This window comes from Tursiops truncatus, chromosome 2 (assembly GCF_011762595.2).
Source record: "Tursiops truncatus isolate mTurTru1 chromosome 2, mTurTru1.mat.Y, whole genome shotgun sequence".
Lineage (NCBI taxonomy): Eukaryota > Metazoa > Chordata > Mammalia > Artiodactyla > Delphinidae > Tursiops > Tursiops truncatus.
The window spans coordinates 118171149-118194996 of NC_047035.1; the positions used below are offsets into that span (position 1 = coordinate 118171149).

Here is a 23848-nt window from a genome sequence, read left to right on the forward strand (position 1 = left end):
ATCCTCATTTTCAGCCCTGAACCTCTCCCCAGGCCTCTGCCTCACCCAGTGCCCACCTGCAGAGCCCTCTGGTTCAATTTCTCCAGAGGACGAACCTCTTGCCTCTTGTATGATGGGGGAGTGTGCAGAACTTGGGAGGGGACACGGAGGGTTCAAATATTATGTGTACAGACTTCTAGCCAACCCCTCTCCCCTGTGGTGAGCTTCACATTCACCCCGTTCCTCCCAAACTCTAAAGGGTACTGAGGGGGGAATTAGCCCATTTCCCTCACTATCCGCCTCTTTAGACACTAGAGTTATAGATTCTCCACTCTGCTAAATCACTCCCCATTTCCCTAAATCCACTGAAATCTGTATCCTTTTTGTCCTGATGGACAGGACTTAAAGAGAGTTTCTTAATTCTTATGTGTTTATGATTTTTTTCTTTACTATCATCTCGGTGGAGTTTGGGGAAGGAGATCAGATAAACACGTGTGGTCCGTCACTTCAGCTGCAGTAGTGTGCTGGTATAGAAAAAAAGAGGCCTGATTTATAGTACATGCTAATCTCTGGTATAAATACTCCCACCATGGCCAATTGCAAACTACCAACATGATGTCATGCAGAACTGTGAAGAAATGTGCACAGCTGGCTCTCACGAGTCAGTGGGAGCTCCAGCACACCACTGCCACCCTCACCGCTCTGTAAGCGCAGGGATATAGAACAGAATCTATATAAGAATAGAATATAGAATATAATCTCTGTAAGAGCAGGGATCTTGCCTGTTTTGTTGCTTGGTGCACAGAAGGGACTCGGTAAATACTGCTGAATGAATCAATAAATCAGTGTGTGAAACCAGTCAGCTTTGCCCAGCTTTTTTCTGCGGTTTCAGGCTGAGCCCTAACTCCAGCCACAAACTGGGCCCCAACCTTAACCCAAAGCTGAGGCAAAGCCTGAGCCCCAACACTGAGCCCCAAGCTTGGTCACACACTGAGTCCTGACCCAAGTCACATACTAAGACCACATCCTGATCACACACTGGGCCCTAACTCTGGTCTCAGACTAGGTTCAGACCTGGATCTCAACAACCCAGTACTCGAATGGGGCCACTGGTCTCAGAAAGTGAGAAAGCGAGACTAGCTTATTATAGAGTGGCCTTCTGTGCAGGGGGAGAGGGCTCGAGCCACCCTTCTCGCAGCAAGGTCTCAGATGTCACGTAGGGCCCATTAGGCAACCCTCCTTAGCTCTGCTGGGGCTGGGAGCCCCTCCTGCCCAGGATGATCTGAACTTCCCATGGGCATACCCAGCCCACTCTCTCCAAGGCCGCTCATCAGGGCCGGCAGCCCTAGCTAATGGCCTCCTAGGCCACTCTGAACAGATGCATTATTGATAACTTGTAATTGATACAGAGCTGCCCATGAGTGTCCCACTGGAATTCAGGCCAGACGCCAGAGGCCATGGCTGCCCAAGCCCACATGTGCAGACATAGGCATGTACACTGAAATAAGTTTTAGGCTAGAAATATGAACCCGAGTGTATGGTAGTTCCCCCATTCACTCCTTTATTCACTTATTCACTAAGAAGTCAGGTAAAGCATGGCGAGGGAAACATTAAAATCCTGTTATGTGTATTGGAATGACACTGCCTCTCCCAGCTTCACAGTGAGTCCTGGGTGGCCCAAGCGACAGGCACTGTCTGCGGCACTGCAGGGAACAAATGTCCCAGGAGAGTTCTAAGGGCTAGCTCTGGGTGACATTTGTGGCAGAAGAGGCACGGTGTGTCCGGGAGACAGAGACCGGGAGGTAAGAGGTGTTGGGGGAGGTCAGCAGGGGTCACACCAGGCAGAGCCTTGTAGCCATGGTAAGACATTTTAAGGACTTCAGCCCTTATTTAAAGAGAAACAATATACCACTGAAATCTTCTGAACAGAAGGGTGGAGGGGTGGAGGAGTGGTGATTCAGACGAGCATCTTGAGAGGACTGTGCTGACAGCTGAGCGGGGAATGAACTGGATGGGGGTAAGCCAGGGCGGACATGGGAATACCAGCTGGGAGGCTGCTGCAGCAGTGCAGGCCAGGGATGACCAGAATTTGGACTAGGGTAGAGACAGTGGAGATGAAGATGAAGACTGTTTAGGAGGTAGAAGTGTCAGCATGGGCATGGATTGGAATGCGGGTGAGGGAGGAGGCAACCTGCTTTGGGGACATATTTTTACAAGCTTCACACCCAGAGGGCATGGGGTGGCTGGATGCTCTGATCCCTCACCCTGAGAAGGAACGGCTGACTCCTTACGGAGACACTGCAGATGGGCTAAATGGCTCTCAGCTCTGGCCACTGGCTGTGACAGCCCAGGGGACTGTCTGGATGTTCTAGCTGGGACCCTCAGAGCCTGGTTCCTGATTCCCATATGCTGAACATGGCCACGTGTGCTTCTCCAGTTGATGAAGGGCTGTCAAGGGGTCCTAGGAGAGCAGGGCCTCTTTAGTCAGATGGGTGAACTGAGGCCCCGTGATGGGCAGGAGGCTTTTGTGCTGGGGGACAGTGTGGGGTAAAGGCTAGGACCACATGGTGCATCAGAGCAGAGTTGGGCCCAGAACCCATGTCTCTGGCTTCCAGCCCCCCAGACCCTGTGTCAGGGAACTTGAAGCCTTAAGGGAGAGATGGAAGTGACTCAGCTCAAACAGAATATGGGGGAGCTTCATGGTATCGGGGGCCAGGAAAGAGCAGGAGGGCCCCCATGTGGGGAAAAAGCCAGGGCTGGAGGAGGAGCCTCAACTCTCGGCCCACCACCCCTCCCTCACTCTGACTTTGGTAAGTCTCCTTTCCTCTTTGGGCCTCAGTTTCACTGTGTGTTCAGTAAGGCTAACGGAGCAGCTGAATTCTGGTCTATAACAAGCTCTGTGCTGGCTCTGGGACTGTAACTGGGAGGGAACAAAGTGAAAGGGCCAGTTAATTCTTGGTGCTGTCTTCAGGGCCATCCCCTGCTCCTACGGAAATGCCTCACTGTCAGACAGCCAACTCTTTAGAGAAAGATAACATAACCCAGAACCTCTAAAATGCATCAACAATGTGTAACGTACAATAAGAATTACTATTCATGCAAACAAGCAGGAAAAAGGGATCGATTATCAAATCATAAAGCAGTTAGAGAAAAGTGTGGGAAAAGATGGACAAAATAGTTGTAGCATTTCAGTGGAGAAATAGAACCTAGAAAAAGAATCAAATGAAACTTTTAGGACCTTAATATACAATATTTGAAATTGAGCACTCAGTTGGATGGGTTTAATAGCAGACGACACAGTAGAAGATAGGGATGTTGAACTTGAGGATAGGTCTATAGAAAAATACTAAAAGTTACAGCCAGGGATTTCCCTGGTGGTGCAGTGGTTAAGAATCTGCCTGCCAATGCAGAGGACACGGGATCGATCCCTGGTCCGGGAATATCCCACATGCTGAGGAGCAACTAAGCCTGTGCGCCACAACTACTGAGCCTGTGCTCTAGAGCCTGTGCGCCTAGAGCCCGTGCTCTGCAACAAGAGAAGCCACTGCGATGAGAAGCCCACACAACGCAACGAAGAGTAGCCCCAACTCACTGCAACTAGAGAAAGCCCACGCACAGCAACGAAAACCCAACACAGCCAAAAGTAAAAATAAATAAATAAATTTATTTTTTAAAAAAAAAGTTACAGCCAGAAAAAGAAAAAAGAGAGAGAATGGGGGAACAGAATAGGGTCTAAGGAAAAAGTGAGGCATGATCAGAAGGTCTAAGATGTAATTAGAGCTCCAGAAGGAGACTGATAGGATGGGACAGAAGCAATAAATAAATGATGGCCAAAAACTTTGCAAATCTAATGAAAACACCAACCCACAAATCCGAACCCTAAGGAGGATAAATACAAAACTCCCACACCTAGAAACCCTATAGTCAAACTGCTAAACACAGATAAGGAGAAACACCCGTAGCGCTGAGGCTCTCCAGGTTCACGTGAGCCTGGGCCTCTGGGACAGAAAGTGCATGGTGGCTTTGAGGATAAAATGAAGCAAATTTTCCACTGGCAAACTGGGCCAGTGGGGAAAAACAGACCATTCTATGAGTTGGGAAGAAGGAAAGTGCAGTCACAGCCCTTCTTAACGCACATTATTAGCTAAGTATTTCTAATCAGATAACCTGACCAGATCTGCTGGGATCCACAGGGAAGCCCTCAGCGTGCATTACTGGAGTGAGTCAGGCCCCTTCCATTGGGCTGGGCTTTTAATGCATGCCCAGGCGGGGCCAGACCCCGGTGCGGGGGGTGGGGGGGGGGGGCGGCAGGGCGGGCACACCCAGCCCATCTCTGCCTTTAATGGTCTGGTTTGTGAAGTACAACTGACAGGGCCTTGGCCTGATCAATGCACACTTTGGCCAGAAGCTCGATGGTATCTAATGCAATAGCAATAATTTTCTTCCATCCTATTAGTGCTGTCTGCACAGACTGCCCTGCCTTCAAACCCATCTGCTATTGGGATGGCATCCAATGTTTACTTCCATTAGTTTCACCATTGTTGGTAACAATAAAACTCAGGAGACAGTTGCAAACTAATGATTTAGGAGCAGGGTGAAGCTGAATTCGACCTTGGCCCCTTTCCATCCACTGTGAAGATGACGGGTAGTTGGCCATAAATTTAAATTATGGCAAAAGGATAACATAAATTATTCCTCTGATGGCTAATTTTATCAGCTAAATAGTCTTGTCATTAAAGCTATCGGCTGTTTTACAAATCACTGCCCATGTTTAAAAAAAAAAAAATTCACTTCCCACAGTGGGGATCTTGAATAATCCGGGTAACAAAGACTATTGTGCTGAGCTGGGGGGCTTGTGGCCTCTGCAAGAAAAGAGGGGGCTCTCTGGAACGAGTCAGCATCTAGCGACACCCCCAGAGCCAGGATAGAACCCCTTTCCTGCTGCTCGTGACCTGCTGAAGGGGCTGCTGGCCCTCGAAGGACCGTGGAGTGGACACTGCCCCCCACCTGCCTCCAGTGGGAATGCCTATCGCTTAGGGCCCAGGTTATCGTCCTGTTTCTTCAGGAAACAGGCCAGGGAGACTTGCATCATCCCGGAAGGATTAATCATTGTGATGGTACCTCCTGCTAGTGGGAAGCGGGGAATGGAGGTAGAAACATCCTGAGCCTATTAGGTGACTGTGCAGGTGACTGTTTTCTCCTTGGCCACTCAGACTACTTTTGTCAGCATCTGGTGCCTTAGGTGTGACTGTGTAACTGAGTCCTCCCACGAAATGGGGGCAGAAACAATGTCACCGCTTTCAGGCCCGGCCAGTAAAAATCTATGCACAATTCTCTACCCTCCCTTTCTTAATCCCCTGGCTGAAGGGAGAAAACTCCAAACACTTAGAAGAAGAAGGAACCATGACACGGGAAGAGCCTGGAGGCCAGAGTGACTGTGTGGAACAGTGTCCCTTTACCCCCTCCCCAAAGCAATTGCACTGGGCTGCGGTGTGGGTGACAAACACGCTCCTCTTGTGTTCGGCCACTGAGATGTCTGGATTTGTTTAATGGAGCAGTTTGTGTTACTCATTCTAACAGTGACTTGTACGGATGCCCTATTTCTGGTGGAGGAAAATGGACACTGAACTCTGAGTTCCACCCCAGCCCTTCCTTCCATGACAAACAGTGAGACACTGGGCAGGCAGCAGCCTCTCTCAGACTCAGCCTTTCCATCTATAAAAGGATTAATAATACCCAGCCTGCCAACGTTGACCATCAAAGTCAAAATGAGCTAAAACACGTGGCAGCACATTTGCAAATGGTCACCATTATATAAATGATTTAGTATTATTTTTGTGCTCTCTCGTTTTTAACATTTACTGAGAGACTCCAGTGAGCCAGACTTTATATATTACCTGAATTAATCTGATAGTCACAGCACCCTTGTGACGTAAGCCTTGTTTCCTCCATTTTTCCAATGAGGATCCTGAGGTCCAGGGGTTAAGAGGGTTATTGGTGGAGCTGAGGTTAGAATCCCACTTGCTGATTCCCACGGTAAGAGGATGCTCTCCACCTTCCGAGCTGCCCCCGCACAGGACTCGTCTTTCAGAGACCACCGTCTGCCCCAGGTCTAAGGCTGACCTAAGGGGCTCACAGAGTTCCACTGGCCTCCTTGCTGGGCCTCAAGTCACCCTAGACTGAGCCCCACCTCCCTGGGTCTTTTGCCAGTGGTCTCACTGGATGGTGCTGAAGAAGAAGAACTTAACTGGTCCCACAGGGCCCAGCAGGGAAGAGAAACAAACTTCGACCATGAGCTGAGTTGGATCGTATTATTTTGGACCAAAAGTTGTTGCAAGGCTTATAAAGCAAAGAGCAAGTACAATGGGGACTTCAGAGTATGTTTTGGAATCAGAGCAAGGTCCTGGGCAGGGATGTACTGAAACCTCAGAAGTGGTTTCTTAAGACAAGTTGGAAGAATATATCACTGCATTGATTTAACCACTGCATCTGAAATAGCTTTGATTTCTGAAGCAGCCAGTACAAAGAAAGAGACAAAAAGTTCATACCATCTCTCTGAAGGGCAGGAACTAGCACCCCACCTCTGGAATCCATCTGTGTACCAGAGAGATGAGTGCCTAAGAAAATTCTGGCTGGACGGGCAGAGAACAAAATCCAGATACAGGGCAAAATAAAAGTGAAAGGACCTTCCAGTCGAAGGACTGTTGAATGCAGGGGTCTGAGGCGACCTGCTTCCACCACAGAAATGAGCCATCTGGAAGAAGGCTGCAGAAGGTCAGCCAGGGCTTGGGAAAGGTGAGACTGACCAACAGTGTCCCCCTCCCTCCCCCTGCCCCAACCCTGGCCCCTCTGGGCTCCTCTTTCCAGTAGGAATCTGCTAAGGATGAGGTGAGCCAGTAGTCAGGAGAGATGAGGGAATGAGGGAAGCACTGAATCCTGTCTCCCTGTGAAGACCAGAAGGTCAGTGTGATCTGGGGGGAGGAAAGGATTAGAATGAGCTGTAAGAGACCCCTGTTCCATCCTAATCTCCTAACTGGCCTCAGATTCCTCCAACTGCCAAATCCAGGGCCCCCTCATCTATAACACAAGGGAGTTCTGGGGCACCTTGGGCATGGCCTGTGGTGAGAATGAGATGCCATGTGGCACAGAAGATAAAATGTGTGAGATATTCATGCAAGAAGCTAGCAAAGCATGTCACCCAAGAGTCTCCACAGGGTCACAGTAAGAAGCAATTTAAGCTTTCTAAAAAGGCTAAGATGAATTTAAAAAGAGTCACTTTACAGCGGAGAGACCTGACAAACACTACGTCAGCGTCAACATCCACGGTGATGTCATAGTGACAGTATGTACCTTTGATATGATGGGATGAGAATGGCACGGGACCTCTGTCTCCCTCCCCAAAACCCAGAACTCCAATCTAATCACGAGAAAAGCATCAGTCAAATCCCAACAGAGAGACATCCTATAAAATACCTGATCAGAACTCCTCGAAACTGTCAAGGCCATCACAAACAAGGCAAGTCTGAGGAACTTTTATAGCCAAGAGGAGCCCAAGGAGACATGATGATTCAATGTCATGTGGTGTTCTGGATGGGATCCTGGAACAGATCAAGGACATTCGATAAAAACTAAGGAAATCTGAACAACGTGTGGGCCTTGATAATAACATATCAATATTGGTTCATTAATTGTAACAAATGTATGATACTAATGTAAGATGTTAATCATGGGGAAAAGGTGGGGAAAAGGGGTACAGGGTATATGGGAACTCTGTACTATCACCACAATTTTCCTATAAATCTAAAACTGTTCTAAAAAATAAAGTTTATTTTTAAAAATAGCTAAGATGAGTGAAGTGTTGGCAAACAGTTTTACAAATACATGCCAGGGAGAGAGCAAGGTGAACGCAAAGTGAGTGTCTTGTTTAAACTGAGATTCTACACACTTCATTGGAATTTTGGGTACATTTCAATTTCTTAGGTAGCATATACAAATTCAGTTTGGAAATTGCTTCATTAAGCCCTAAGAATTCCTGCTGGGAGAGAGAGAGAGAGCGCGCAAGAGTTTGTGACAAAGATGAACAGAATGACCTGGAATGGGGTTGGGTGGGGCGGGAGTGAGGGCAGCAGCAAGAGACTCTTTGGAAATGCTACTGAGGCAGCTGAGGGCAGCCAGGTTTGTGCCTGCAAGAGAAGAGTTGTCCTCAGGCAGTGGGTTAAAGACACCCTGGTGCACAGTCTAATCAATGTTTTCACCGAGCCCTGAGAAGTGACATGGGTATAAAAATGTCATAGACCATGATCCTTAGCAAGGTGAGCTGGGGAAGAACACCTTTCACAGATAGGACACCTGGATCCACTCCTGGCTCTAAAAGCCCTCTCTTAGCTCTGGGCTCTTGGGCAAGTCACCACTTTTCAATTTTCTTATCTGTAAAATGGGTGTACGTGGAGAAATGGGTGGTTAGTTCCCATAGAGTCACCATTTATCACGTGCCAGGCTTTAGGCTAAGCGATCGCACAGCCATCCTTCAAGGATTGTATTATTATCCCCATTTTTCAGATTAGGAAAACCAAGGTCCACAGAGGTCCCCCTGGTGCCCAAAGCCACAAGTAGCCAAGCTGGCTTTGCACTCAGGTCTGTCCCTAACATCCTAACCATTCCAGGCACTATTCTCTCAAGGGGCCTAGCCATCCCTGACATTCCACGAGCCAGCATTCGCATTTCTTTAAGGGCATTTTTTGCTCAGTCAAGTCCCAAGCCTGGTCTTAAAATCCAGCTGAAAATGAGGTGTCTATTTGCTCCACCCTGTGGAGCGGGCACGGCTCTGGGAGAGCAGCGTTCGTGGTTTCTCTGCAGAACCCAGTGACCCAGCGTGTGGCTCTGGCCAGCCCCTCCCGCCTCCCTGGCAGCCTGCTGGGATTCCAGCCCATCTGGCCCTTTTTTGCTGTCTTAACTAAGATGACAGGCTTCAGGTGTTTTTTAAATTAAAATGGTTTGTTTCTGCTTATCTCTTTTCCAGATGTCACTACGTAGAGGGAATCTGTCTTTATTTATTGGCTCTTTCCTGTGCAGAATCCAAGGGAGTCTCCCTCTGGCCCAGATCCCTGGGAAGGAGGCCACATATAGAGGGTGACGTGAACCGGGACGGCAGGAATGTGGGGTCCCCGGGGGCTCAGGACGGGGTCACAGTGGAAACCAGGAGGGGTGGCCTGCCATCAGCCACGCAGCACGTGGGCTGTTAACGTGGCCATGCATTTATGGAGGGCAGATGCGGCGCTGTGTCTGTGTCTTTCACGTGGCCAAATGCAACGAAGCAGAGCATTCATTTTCCTATGAGACAGCAGACTGAGAGCTGCCTGACCACGCTCTGGCCGGGTCCTGGATGACACTTGAGCTGTCCTCTCCCTGACCCCTCCACCTCCCTCTGCCCCAAGCCCAGGCCGCGTTCCCCTTGGTGGTTCTACCGCCTCTACCGGGCTTCCCGTCTCCACTCCTGCCTCTCCCAACCGTCCTTCAAAGGCTTCCAGAAAGATACACCAAAACCTCAAATCTGAGCAAATCCCCCCGGCCCTGCTTCCAACACTCCAGGCTTCTTCCCTCCCAACTGGATGAAGCCCAAACTCCCTGGTCAGCCCTGCGGCCCTCCCCAAGCCTGCCTCCAAATCCCCCCACTCCCCGCCTCTGCTCACACCCTGAACAGCCTTGATCCCCCCAGCACAATGCCCACTCTCGTGCCTCACCTGTCCCCTCTACCTGGCGCCCTTCTCCAGGGGTCCGTGGCTCAATGTCAGCGCCTCTGGAAACCCGTCCACCCCACCGAGAGCCCCCGACGTGTCCCTGCTGAAGCATGCATTACACGGGCCTGCTGCTGTCTACCATGGGCCTGCTAAATGCCCCGAGTCACCCAGAGCCTCCTGAGGGCAGGGGCCTGTCCTGTGCACACTCCTGGCTGACCAGATGCACAGGTAAGCACGAAGCTGACGCCAACTGCTTCGGGACCGGAGCATCATTCTTCTTCCCAGCCTAGACGGCCCCACTCCCGGGACCCCATGGACAATGTGCCCCTGGGGACTGTGTCCCCTGATGGCCCCTCTTGTCACTCATAAGCGTTTTGTGCTGAAGTGAAAGGCCGTAGTGTTCCCCAAGTAGATAAAGAGATAAATGTCCCCGGACAGACATTCCAAGGGGATGACTTGGAAGACGTGGCCTGCGTGTTCCTGTGGGGTAATTCCACACACTCCCCACCCGCTCCAGCGCCTCCTCCAGCCACGAGAGCCTGGGGCTGGGGAGCCAGGAGACCCACACGTAGGGGGTGCTGGGCTGGGGACAAACACGAGTTGGACGAAGCCTGCCCTAGGGGAGCATCCAGCTTAGTGGGAGAAGCAGCTCCGGGTGCGAACAAGCACGGCCCGCGGCAGTGAGTGCCCAGGACCCTTGGAGGCCGACAGCGAGGGCTTCGGGGCTGGGGCCCATCCTCCCACACACGTTCCCACCACCTTGCGAGCTCGTCGCTCTGTGGCATTCCCACCCTGCACGGCTGCTACCAGAACATTCCCTGCACTTGAGGCTATGTTTCTACAGCGCTTTGCAGCCTTGCTGCAGGGCCCTGCTGTCCTCCGACCTCCTGAGCACCCCAGTCCCCTCCCCTAAACTCCTATAGAAGGGGCTGTCTGTCCCACTCACATGGGAGCGGTCCCCTCATCTTAGGGAGGAAAGAACTGAGGGCAAAGAAGTGTGTGACTTGGTTGAAGTCCTGGGGGAGGGAGCAGAGGACTGGGGGGCTGGACCTTGAGAGAAGCCTCTGGATTCCCAGACAGACCCTCTCCGAGCCCCGGTTGCCTGTCCCCCTGGCTCTGCCCAGCACAGCCTTGGAGGGCCCGTCCCTGTCTCTGAGTCTTTGCCAGGGTTCCTAGAGGGCAGAGGGCGACTGCTGAAGCCTCTCTAGTGTGTCTGGGGGTCCTGGGTGGCAACTGGCCCACAGCGGTGCCCAGCAACCTCTGTACACAGAATCCGACCCCTGCTTCAGAGACCGCCGTGCCCAGAAGACCCTGATAACTGAGGGGACGACTCAGCCAGTTCAGGTTGGAGAGCTGACTGGTCACCACGGAGAGATGAAAAGAAGCCTGGCCTTAGAGCCAGGGCAGAGTCCGGGCCTGGCTGGGCTGGGCATGAGTGACCTTAGAGACGCGTCTCCCCACTCTGGGCCTCAGGTTCCCATGTGTCTGTGAAGGGGCTGGAGGAGGTCGCTAACCGCAGGGCACCTGCAGCTCTGGCACCCTAGGGGACTTTAGAAACCACTAGGGTCCTCAGCCCTGGACGGAACTGGGCAGAACTGAGAGTGGCCACGCGTTACCCCTTGCTCCTGACAGATCTGCGTCAGTCTCTCCAGCTGCTCGTCCTGGATGACCTTGGCCTTCTCGTACTGCTGGATGACCATCTCCATCTCCACCTTCACAGGCAGGACGTAGGCTGGAAAACAGAGACAGCCCCGTGAACAGCTTGGCAGCGGCAGGGCTTGGTGGGGGAGGGGCTGGTCCCAGCATCCAGCCAGCAGCAGGCTCAGGCCCAGGTGTGGTTCCTGGAAGAACTGGGGCGGGGGCGGTGGTGTCAGGTACCCAACAGCACCCAGAAACTATAAGAGGGCTAGAACCCTAACCCATCACGACTAAGATACCGTTTTTTTTTTTTCCTTTTCCATAGTGATAGAAGAACCCTTAATTTTGGCTGTGTGCACAGCTGCCTGGTATGAGGACTGTATTTTCCAGTCTCCTTTGCAGCTGTGAGAAGCCATGAGACTACATCCTGCATGACGGGATGCAAGTGCAGGTGTTGTGCAGCGGCTTCCAGAAGCCTTCCTTAAAAGGCACCTGGAGTTGAGGAGGAACTGCAAATATTAGAACCCTCCCACATTGCTGGTGGGAATGAAAAATGGGGTCGCTGCTCTGGAAAACAGGAGTTCTTCAAAATATTCAACAAGGAGTGACCATATGGCCCAGTAATTCCATACCCAGGAACCTAAGAGAAATGAAAACATATGTCCATACAAAAACTTGTACATGAGTGTCCACAGCAGCCCAAAGTGGAAAGAGACAAATGTCCATCAACTGACAAATGGATAAATGAAATGTGGTATATCTATACAATAGAATACTATTTGACAATAAAAAGGAATAAAGTACTGATGCGTACTACAACAAGTGAAAGACGCCAAACACAACAGACCACATAAATGATTCCACTTATATGAAATGTCCAGAAGAGGCAAATCTATTCAGACAGAAAGTAGATTAGTGGTTGCTTAAGGCTGGAGGGGAATGGGGAGTGACTGCTAATTAATGGGTATGGGTTTCTTTTTGAAGTGATAAGAATGCTCCAAACTTAGATTTTGGTGATGTTTGCTCAATTCTATGAATATACTAAAAAGCATCCAATTGTGTACTTTAAATGTGTGTTTTACGGTGTGTGAACTATATCTCAATAAAGATGTGTAAAAAGAAAAGGCAGCTGGGGCTTTCCTTTTGCTTCTTTATCTTCTTCCTCCCTTCCTTCTTCCTATTGGCTGAAATGAGGATGTGATGGCAGGCACTGAAGCAGCCATCTTGAACCATGAGGGTGACTTTGGAAAGTAGGCTATGTGCAGCAAAGCAACAATACAAGAGGAACCTGGAATCATGACTTCAGAAGCTCCTTATTGGCCCTGGACTCCCTACCTTACTGGCCCAGGCTTTCATGTGGGAGAAATAAGCTTCTGTTTTGTTTTAGTCACTGCTATTCTGAGTCTCTCTTACTCACAGTGGATCCTACTTATAAAAGACATACATTGAGACCCAGAGAGAGAGCCTGGACTCTGGATTACGGGGCCCCATGAGCTCCCAGCCAGTGGCAGCCCCTCAGGGACAGAGCCAAGAGCAGAGCCTGTGCAGATGGGGGAAGCTGAACAGCTAAGGAAACACTGGTGGGCGTCAGGGGTCCTTGGCTTCACTGCTGACTCAGAGCTGGTTTCCTGTGTGACCCTCATCCCTCTTGGCTTCAGTTTCCCCATCTGTGAAATGAGAGGAATGGACTAGATGATCTCCCAGTGCCTTTCCTGCGTGGGCCTTACAAAGCTGGACCTGATCACATCTCAGTTTGATGAGGACTCTGGATTAGGGGCTCCCTGGCAAGATGTCAAACCCCACAGTGTTCACAGGATGGGACATGGGGCTGGGGACCAGGGAGAGGGCACCCCGATAAGGGGATGAGAGACCCCAGAGACCATCCTTCCTGCCTCGAACTCACCCCTTTCGTGCCACTCACCATCGATGACCCTCTTCACCCGCCAGATCCGGAGCATGATGATGAGGCTGATGGCATCCCAGGGGCTCCTGGGCCCGTTAGCCACAGTGGACGCCACCATCGGGGCCAAGGACAGGATGATCACAGCCCCATCAAACACCTGTGAGAGGAGGTGGATTTCAGTGCCCTGGGCCAACTTCCTGAATGTCCTGGAACCAGAGGCCAGGTCAGGCAAAGCAGCTGGTGCTGGCCAGTGATCCCCTGCACCCCCCTCAGAAGTTCACCCCCATCCCTGGCTGCCTCTCGTGACCCTCCTTAGTCTTTAGGGACCTCCCACCCCAGACGTGCCCCTGAGCCCTCTCTCTCCTCCAAGTGACCTCAGCCCATCGCCAGCCTTGGTTCGGATGGCCTTGGGCTGTTCCAAGCTTCTTTTGCGAGCATACGTCTCCGGCATCTTGTCCCTTCTCGGGGTGGGGTTTGCATCCCGTGTCGCAGGTTTCCTGCGCTGGCCTCACTGAATCCCTCACTGGCAGTGGAGGCTGAAGGCAGGCCCCTTACCCCTGGGAAGCAACAGCCTAGAGCCCACATCTCATCTGCATCTGGTGCTGAGTCTCTAACCCTGCATGGAGGCAAAGCTCGGAGAGAAGGGGACCCAGCCTGTGCTTCAGCTCTGGGCCTTGACCTTCCATCTGCCTGTTCCAGCCTGGCCTGGTCTGAGACTTCCACAGGCCAGGCCCCTATGTCTGCTCCCAGCATTTGGCCCAAAGAGGCTAAAAAGTGTGTGTGGTGAGGAATGGGGTGGTGAGGAAGGAGTGGGCAGCAGACACTGACAGCCTTGCCTTGTCCTGTGCACACCAAACTCTGGGGGTCAGCCAGCCTCATCTCCACCCACCACACGCCACCTGCTTTTATACAAAACAAAGCAACCGGTTTGCTCTGCAGAAACCCAGGCTGAGAAATACTTTTATGGTTCCCCCACTCAGCTCTCTGATCATGGGGCCACTTTAGAGTGGATTTGTTTTAAAACACATTTCAAAAGATTTCCAAAATGATTCAAGAATAACTTTTTATGGCATGGACATATAGACACCACCAAATGTAAAACCGATAGCTGGAAGCAGCTGCACAGCACAGGGAGATCAGCTCCGTGGTTCGTGACCACCTAGAGGGGTGGCACAGGGAGGGTGGGAGGGAGACACAAGAGGGAGGGGATATGGGGATATATGTATCTGTGTAGCTGATTCACTTTGTTATACAGCAGAAACTAACACACCATTGTAAAGCAATTATACTCCAATAAAGATGTTAAAAAAAAAGAATAACTTTTTAAATTTTGCAGAAAGTCAAGGAGATTTTTTAGACCATTCCTTTGCTGGAAACTTTCTCAGTTCACCCCCCTCCCCACCCACCCAAAGGCACAGCTGAACAGACTCCTGTGTCCAGTGTGGGAAGGAGATGGCCTTTGTTGATGGCTCCCACCCTGGGATGGATGGGACAGTGACATTTCCTGGCTTCCAGGATGGTTGGCTTGGGGGGTGCAGATGGACATTTGTCTTTACCTCTATTTTGTTTTCAATGTAATCCCAGATCCCGAGCACCACTATCCGAAGAACAGTCTGAGAGGAAGTGAGAAAAGAGGTTATGGTTATTGTTCTCCCTCCCCCCTCCTCCCGGCGGAGAGGATTCCAGAGCTCGGAATCAAGGGCTCTGCTTCCTGTTCAATAATGGGAGAAGTCTTCACCATCCCCTAAGTGTTTCTCAGCCCACGCGCTCTCTCCACCCCCGCTTTGAGTGCCCTAGCTCAGGTCTGTGTCACCGCCTGTGCCAGCCCCTGGCTAAGCACCTTCAATGCTCCCATTACATACACATACACTCTGAATCCTTGGAATGATACGCAGGACCCTGTCTCCTTTTCCAGTCATTTGTTGCACTCCTGTCATGTCACAAACCACTTGCAAATCAACAAACATGCAAGCTCTTTCTCCTTTGCCTTGTCTTTGCACGTGGCTTTGACTCCCCCATTGACTTCCCCCCCACCCCCAATCTCTCTTCTCTCCTTATACAATAATTGGAATTTCAGCATGGCCACCCAGATAAAGACTACATTTCCCAGCCTTCCTTGCATCTGTAGTGGCCATGTGACCAAGTTCTGGCCAATGGCTTATAAGGAGAGAAGCTCTGTGTACCACCTCCTGGTTGCGACCTTTAAGGGATTAGGCTCCTCCTCCTATTTCCCTCTTCCCAAAGACTAGAATGTGGGCGTGTAGGTGTGGTGGGGAGGTGTCTTCAGTTAGGGAGGGCTGGCAACAAGCATGCTGGGCCCCCACCAGCTCCAAGCCACCACGTAAGCCTTAACTGCTGACCCCACCTTGTTTAATTAAGTCCATGTGTTTTTGGTTTTCTTGTTAGAGCATCTTGGCCTGTGTGCTAACCAGCAGGGCCTTTTCCCCTTCCTCTTCTTGGAAAGGCCTTCTCCTTCTGGCCACGGCTCAAATGTCACCTTCATGAAGCTTTTCTACCCTCCCAGGCTCGGTGCCTCTTTCCTGGGTGTTCCTATAGGCCTTGGACCATCAATCACCACCCTCCCTCCCTTGGACTTGATCTTACTCTGTGGTGACTATTTGCCTGATCCCCCAATTCAGGCTCAGGAGACACTGTCTGATTTCTCTCCTTTACCCCTAATCCCTGGCATAGAGTGACACTGAGTGATTACAAGTTGTGAATGAATGAACAAATGCATGCATGTCTGATTCCTTAAAGCCCTCAGGAACTCACTCCAATGCCTCCGCCTTCTGTAGCGGTTTCCTCACCAAGAGTACATCTTTCTCCAAAGAAGATACTTAAAAGCTGGTCTCATAGGACCCTGGTACAATTGTCGTAGGCCCTTCCTTGAACCAAGATGAGAAGTTCACAGTAATTCACACCAGGTGAGGTCCCTGCTCCCACATGCCTATAGTACAAGGCCAGCCATCTGAATGTGGCAAAGCTGTAGAAAGCCTAGGGATCTCTACCCACACTTAAGCCACAAAAAGGCTTGGCTGCTAAAATGTACCTCTTCCCCATAAAGGACTATTCTGAAGAGATGAGAAGGAGGGATGCTGGTGGCGGCCAGCTCTGTCACCATGTTTGATAACACACAGGGACATGTGGCAGCCTGATGCCCATTCCACGTGGCTTCCCAATCTCTCGCTTAACTGCACCACAGCTGCGAGTGGGTGCAGAGAGATCTGGGTTGGAGTCCAATATCTTGAGGTCACAGCTCAGTAATCGGCTGGTTGTGTGGCCTTCGGCAAGTCAAATAACCTCTCTGGGCCTCAGTTTCCCCTTCTGCTAGAGAGATGAGTTAGAAGATACAAATCTTCCAATTCATTATGAGACTAACATTTGCCATCTGGTACATATCAGTAGGTTGCAGAGCCTGGGCCAACCCTCCTCACACATGATTCTCATTTTACTGAAGGGGAAGCTGAAGCTCAGAGAGGTTAAGGAAGCTGCCCAAGGTCACTCAGGCATCGGGAGGTGAGTCGGCCTTTGGACCCAGAGCTGTTTGACTCTGTGTAGTGTACTCAAGCTGCATAAAAACGCCAGATACTGTCCTAGTTTCTTTTGCTGCTGTTCACTCCCTCGAACTGTGCTGACTTTGAAACTCAGTATTTGTCTCCTCTGAAATGATACACCAGCCACATCCACCTCAGAATCCCAATTCTGGGGCTCCCACAGCAAAAAGTCCAGGCTAGCACAGAGAGGAACAGGGCCTGGTCCGGATGTGATACCCGCTTCTCCCCGCCCTGCTATTGCTTCGTCTTTGGAAATTGTGGTCAAATATACAAGCATGAATTATACCATTTGAACCATTTCTAAAAGTGAACCGTGGCATTACGCACGTTCACGCTGTTGTGCAATTATCACAACCAACCACCTCCAGAACTTTTTCATCACCGCAAACTGAAACTCTGTGCCCATTAACCATCAACTCCCCCTTCTCACAGCCCCTGGCAACCACCATCTACTTTCCATCTCTATGAATTTGACTCCTCTAGGTTACCTCATTTAAAAGGAATCATCCTGCTTTATAAACAAAGCAGCATTTACTAAAAAGTCAGTGTGGGTATGAGGAAGGGAGCTGGCCAGGCTGAAACTCAGCCAGGAACCCCAGAGAGGGGAGGAGCAGACGGCAGACAGCACCGGCGGGGCCTCTGTGCTCTAGGAAGGGATGGAGGTTGCGTGGGCTTATGGGTCAAGGTGGTACCAGGTAGGCAAGTGGAACAGCGGGAGTACTGGCCACCTATTTGCCTTCCCTCCTTGCTGGCCCATCCACAGGGGACCCACCCTGTGAGGGAGACTTTCCTTCCTAGCCCAGCCCATGGAAACAGAACAGCCAAAAGGCAGCTGTGGAGATGGCTTGGGAAACAGCTCCTGGGCCAGCCTCCCGCTGTAGATGGGAAATGGCCTGGAACTGGCTGTTCCGAGTCAGGGTCAAAGGTGGAATGAGAACCCAGCTCTGAAACACTCCACCCAGGGGTTTTTCCCCTGCAGCATCCTTTGCTGTCCGTGGAGGTAGGGACCTGGCCATGCTGCCCTGCCGCGTCACGGCCCCCAGCACGGGTCTCACCCAGACTGACTAACCCATTGTTGGCCTGTGTGTCTCCATGTGCAGGCAAGGACCCCCTGCTTTAGCAACATCTGGGGATTTTGTTTAAAATGGAGATTCCTGGGCTCTCATGAAGATCCAGGATGTCAGGATCTCTGGGTGCAGGGCCCAGAAATATGCCTTTTTTTAAACAAACTCCCCTGGAGTACCCAACAGAATGGCAGGGATGTGTAAGGTGACAATGCCCTGGGTAAACCCAGGTAGACCACATGCCCAGATGCAAGAAGGAGAAAGAGAGTTAGATCAGGAGTCAAAGGTCAGGTCCCCCTTTTGGGCTCTGACTATCCCTTACTAACCATGGGACATCGGCCGAAGCCCTCAGTCAGCCTGCAGGAAGGCAGAACTAGTGACCCCGTGCTGCCTGCCTCAGCTAGCCAGCTGCTACAAAGCTCCGTTGGAAAGAGCTTTGTTAACAGAACTGCAGGAGGACACTAAGGAGGGGTTATTTTTATCACCCACCCCCACCCCAGGGCCCGCGGCCTTGAAATCCTGCGCCTAAGATTTGCAAAGGGCTTTGAGGGGGGTGGGACTGAGGGACCTGGACCCTCAGCTCCAGCTGCCTCTGTCCCACCTGGGACTAAGGGCTTTCAGCCTCCTTCATTCCAGTCTCACCTTCCAGAGATGAGGATGCTCTGACAATCAAGATAGGCCAGAGTCTTGGCAAAATCTCCAGGATGGCACCATCTATTATTTACTATAATCCAAGCTCTCGTGCCATTTTACAGATGCACAAACTGAGGCTGAGAGGGGTAGGTAAACCTTCTGGTCCCCAGGCCCCTCTTCCTTCCCACCCCAGAGGCCTCATCTTTTCCCTCGGCAAGCCCCGCTCTCAGGAGGGACTCCCCTCATTTCTCCCAAGGGAAGGGGCTCAGGCTTCAGGCAGCACGAGGGGAGGATGGGAAGTCCTGACCCTCTGCATCTGCTCCAGGCCCTGCCTCGCTCAGGTGGCAGCAAGGACTCCTGGCCTCCTGCCGCCTGAGGCCTGAGCCCCTCCCCTTAGGGGAATCGGCCTCTTTCCCTGGGATGAGGCCTGATGAGTTTCCTAGGGTTTAGGAACCCTGGGAGATGCAGGCAGAAACACCTGCTCGTCTATCAGACGCCTTTGAGCAAATTTTTCAAAGGCACCCCTTCCCCAAGCAGAGGGAGATCCCCTGGCTCACTGCCTGCTGAGCAGAGTGGGGGCTGGCACCCTTGCTCCCTGCAGAGCCATCCCCAAAGCCGGGCCCGCCAGCCGGGGAAAAGGGAGCAGCACACATCTCGCCCTGAGCTCGTGCCCCTGGAAGGCTGCAGCCGGTGGCGTTGGGGAGCGGAGTGCTGCACGGCTTAGGGGAACAGCCTGGCCGAGGAAGACACACGATGGGCAGCAGGCCGCTGGGGGCTGACCCCTGGTACTTCCTCAAGAAGCAGATGTACCTTTGGGCAAGTTTTTGCTGCCAAGACGGCTACAGGCTCCCTCCTCTGCAAGCCCCCGGTTAAACTAGAGAAGCAAAAGGAAGACATGGAGTCCGGGATCCAGCTACAAGGAGAACTTAGGAAATGTGAGGAACGTTTGTGGGGGCTAAAAGCAGTCTTGAACTGGTTTGCAAAAGAAAGGTTTGCTGGATGACATGCACAGGTTGAGGGGTGATTGCAGGCAGCACAAGGGTGCCCCCTGGGGTTAGGCGTTGATAAAACAGGAGTAGAGCCAGCAGCCACCCCTTCCCTCCTTCACCCTCAAGTCTTCCAAATCTGTGCGGAAGAGGATGGTGAATGGAGACTGCCTCCTCCCTAGGGGTCTAAAGATGACCCCCTTCCGAGAGGCAGCAGCTGATATCTCCAGGGACCTGGGCTCCCAGGCACACTGGCTGCACTGTCTCCCGCCATGCTGGGTTCATTTTGGCAGGAGGTTCCCAGCTACCTTAAAAGAATGGGTTCAAGACCCACGGGGTAGAGCACGGTGGTGACAACATGACCAAACGGCAGTGAATTAAGCACTGACATGCCCTGGCTGTGTGCTCACTGTGCAGGGGGCACCGTGCTAGGCTTGGGTGACGAAGAGAGAAACTGGAACCCACGTGATGTGCAAGGTTTGTCCCAGAACTCCCTCTGGGCATAGGAACATCTCCACTTCCTCCACCCTGTAACATCTCTCACTGACCCCACGTTCTCCCAAGTTTCTGAAGAGATGCCTCCACTAAACCCACTGCAGTCTGATGCCAGCACCCAACATTCCAGGAAAACTGATCGCCCCTGGTTACCAATGACCCCTCAGCAGCTTCAGGTGTGCTGCCGGCTTCCTTGTTCCAGAAGGCCTCCTTTTGTTTCCAGGATCCCACACCCTCTGGGTTCTCCTCCCACCTCCCTGGCTCCACTTTCTCAGTCAGCTTTCCATCCCAGAATTGTTTCCTGGGGCTCCATTTCTTCTCTCACGCTCCCTTATCCCCGGACAATTGCACCCTTGGCTTCAACTCGCACCCGACACCCTGAAGCCCCACCCAGTCCACGACTCCAGCTGAGACCTCCTCCTGCAGCAGTTCCCAGGCTTAGCACAGGGCATCCCCACCCCCTCTTAGGAGGCCAGCCTCCCCCGGAAGTCATGCTCACCCTCACTCTCGCTTGCACGTGCCCCCTCCCCCAGGATGGCCGGTCCCCAAGTCCTGCAGAGTTTAGCTCCTTCAACTCTGTCCAGCTTGTCCCTTCCTCCATCCCACCTCCACTGCTCTGGGTCAAACCTTTAACCTCTTACAGCTAAATGGCACCTCCTAAATAGTCTCCAAATTCCAGTCTCCCCCCACCTCCGACCGCTGCTGCTTACCAGCTGCCAGAGGGATTTCTCTAAAAGTCCAACTTCATCACCCGCTTCTCCTGCCTGGAGCCTCCTCCCCACTGCCTTCAAAACAAGACCCCCACTCGTGAGCAAGACATGGAGGGCATTTCATGACCTGGCCTGGTGCCCAGGACATCTCTCACCATTCTCTGCTGTAGTCAACAACCAGGCACGCTGTGGTCGCTCACGCTGTCCCTCGTCTGCTCTGTGACTGCTGCCAGAAGGTCCTCTATCCCCACCGTGCACCTAGCACCTCACACATCCGCAAGCAGCCTGCTTTCCCTCTGAGGTCTCCTACTGACTGCAGCAGGAGACTTACGCTCCATTTCCGGTTCTCTCATTACACACGTCCCCTTGGCGGCTTCCCAGTAGACCGCAAACACCTGAGCTGGGCCTGCATCTTGATGGTCAGGGCAGAATCCTCACGCCCAGTACCACCTACAGCACCTGGCAAGGAGTCACTCAAAAATGTGGGCTGAATGAATAAATTAACAAGAGCTTCCATTTATCAAGTCCTTCCTCTGTGCCAGGCTCTGTATTAGGAGCTAGGAGGTTAATTTTACGTGTCAACTTGGCTGGGTCGCAGGGTGCCCAGATATCTGGCCAGACCTCATTTGGGGTGTGTCTGGGAGGGTGTTTCGGATGAGATTAGCATTTGAACTGGAAGAATGAGTAAAAGCTGATTGCCCTCCCCAATGTGAACGGGCCTCATCCTATCCAATCCACCTGATAAAACCAAAAGGCAGAGGGAGGAAGGATTTGCTCTCTCTGCTTGACTGTCTTTGAATTGCAACACTGCAGATTCCGATGTGCACTGAGATGCGCATCATCAGCTCTCCTGGGCCTCCAGCTTTTGCCCCCTACAGATCTGGGGCATTTCTTGACCTCCATCACCACGTGAACCAAGAAGTTGTAAATCTCTCTTATTACATAAATATACACATCTAGGTTATATTTGTTGGTTTTGTTTCTCTGGAAAACCTAGACTAATAGAGGGACTTTATACACATTATTTCGTTTCTCACAAAATCCCTCTAAGATGGATATTTTTAACCTCCTCTTACAGACGAGGAAGGCTGATGCTCAGACAAGCTAAGTGACCTCCCCAGGGCCAGACAGCTGGCAGGAGACTGAACCAGGAGGCTCAGAGCCTGGGCCTGGCTTTCCCTCTATGCCACTGGCCCACATGAATGAACTGCCGCCTGGGTGGGAGGACACGCCACGACAGCCAGAAACAGCCAGAAGTGGTGCGAGGCGAGGGCGGAAGAGAGGACTCTGGGCAGGAGAGGAGCAGGGGGTGGCGTCACACGGGCTCAAGGGTCACTGCTCTTAAACCCAAACTGAGTCACGCTGAGATGGGGTGAGTCTGCAGGGCTGTTGCTGTTTATAACAGCAGAAAACGGGGAGAAATCCCACAAGTCCAAGATGAGGGTTAATCTGGGGACATCGTACAACGGCTGCAGCCACTGTATGGCAGGGGATTGCCAAAATGTTAGGATTTGACAAAGCTGGATGGTGGGAACACACGTGTGCATTAAATGGTTCACTATGTTTTTGATGTGTTTCAACTATTTGCTAATTAAAAAAAAACAAAACACTAGGTAGAATCCCAAGCATGTGGTTGTAAAAGTATGTACATGAAAAGACATTTACAAAATATTCACAGACAAAAAGTGCGTTCCAGAATATCAGGTCCACTATAACCCCGTTTTTCTTAAGGAAAAAGTGTGTACGTACACACTTGCGCATTGAAAAAGGCTCACTGGGCGTAAGCCAAGTTAATAGTACTTGTCTGTGGGCGATGAGAATGTCCAGTGACTTGGTCACTGTTGACGTAAACCAAGTTAATAGTGGTTGTCTGTGGGCGATGAGAATGTCCAGTGACTTGGTCCCTGTTGACGTAAACCAAGTTAATAGTGGTTGTCTGTGGGTGATGAGAATGTCCAGTGACTTGGTCACTGTCGACGTAAACCAAGTTAATAGTGCTTGTCTGTGGGTGATGAGAATGTCCAGTGACTTGGTCACTGTCGACATAAACCAAGTGAATAGTGGTTGTCTGTGGGCGATTTGTTTTTTCTCGTTTTGTCTTGTCTGTATTTTCTACAATGGGCGGAATTATCTTTGTAAACATGAGGATTATTGTTATACATCAGGGTGATGAGACGGAACCTTGTGCTTATCCAGAGGAGTCACCAGGGACCCAAACTTTGGGTTGTCCGTGTGGTGGCCTCTCAGCTCCTTCTGAATGTCACCCTGACAGCCCGGCATGAGGTCTTGGTCTGTGTCTGAGGCCAAGGGTCACTGCGAATGTGCTTCTTCCCTACTAGGTCCCTCCTCCAGGAGGTAGAAGTATTAGCCCAGCTCTCCCCACTTGCACGGATCAGTTGTTGCTGAGAATGTGGTGTTAAGTGGAATGTTCTGGACCTGGGATTATTTCTAGAATCTCAGAGCTGGAGGGAGGACCTTAAAGGTTACGTTGCATGGCCCAACCACCTTCCAATGATTTTTCATCCCTTGTCTGGTAGCCCAATGAGCTGGTCATCTAGCCTGAGCTTGCAGACTTCCACCAGCGGTGAGCTTGACATTGTCCAAAGCAGTACATTCCAACTTGTTTAGAAAATTCATCTCTATATCCAACTTTCATGCTCCCTAAGATCACTGTCAAGGTCATGGCAAATGAAGAAATGAAAACAAGATTTTGAAAAAGAATTTCTCACATGTTTAATTTATTCATGCCTTCATTGGTGGGTGTCAGATGCCCAGCCCTACGCCAGGTGATGGGGGAGACAGAAGACTATACAGGCACACCTTGGAGATATTGCAGGTTCAGTTCCAGACCACCTCAATAAAGCGAATATTGAGTATGGTAGCTCCTCAGAAAACTAAAAATAGAGTTGCCATATGATCAAGCAATCCCACTCCTGGGCATGTATCCAGACAAAACTATAATGCGAAAAGACACATGCACCCCTATGTTCATAGCAGCACTATTCACAACAGCCAAGACATGGAAGCAACCTAAATGTCCATCAACAGGTGAATGGATGAAGAAGATGTGGTACATGTACACAGTGGAATATTACTCGGCCATAAAAAAGAATGAAATAATGCCATTTTCAGCAACATGGATGGACCTA

At 51.2% G+C, this 23848-nt stretch overlaps 1 protein-coding gene across 2 annotated transcripts in view; it reads right to left on the reverse strand.

Annotated features, from left to right (window-relative positions):
- The window catches only part of TMEM266 (transmembrane protein 266), a 144099-nt gene that overhangs the window by 34047 nt on the left and 86204 nt on the right, over window positions 1-23848 (reverse strand). For both annotated transcript variants that reach the window (XM_033852039.2, XM_073801293.1), the window contains 3 exons: window positions 14814-14870; window positions 13276-13414; window positions 11333-11448 (listed from right to left, as the gene is read on the reverse strand). In XM_033852039.2, coding sequence (XP_033707930.1) covers window positions 11333-11448; window positions 13276-13414; window positions 14814-14870 — 312 coding nt within the window. The remainder of the gene's footprint in view (window positions 1-11332; window positions 11449-13275; window positions 13415-14813; window positions 14871-23848) is intronic.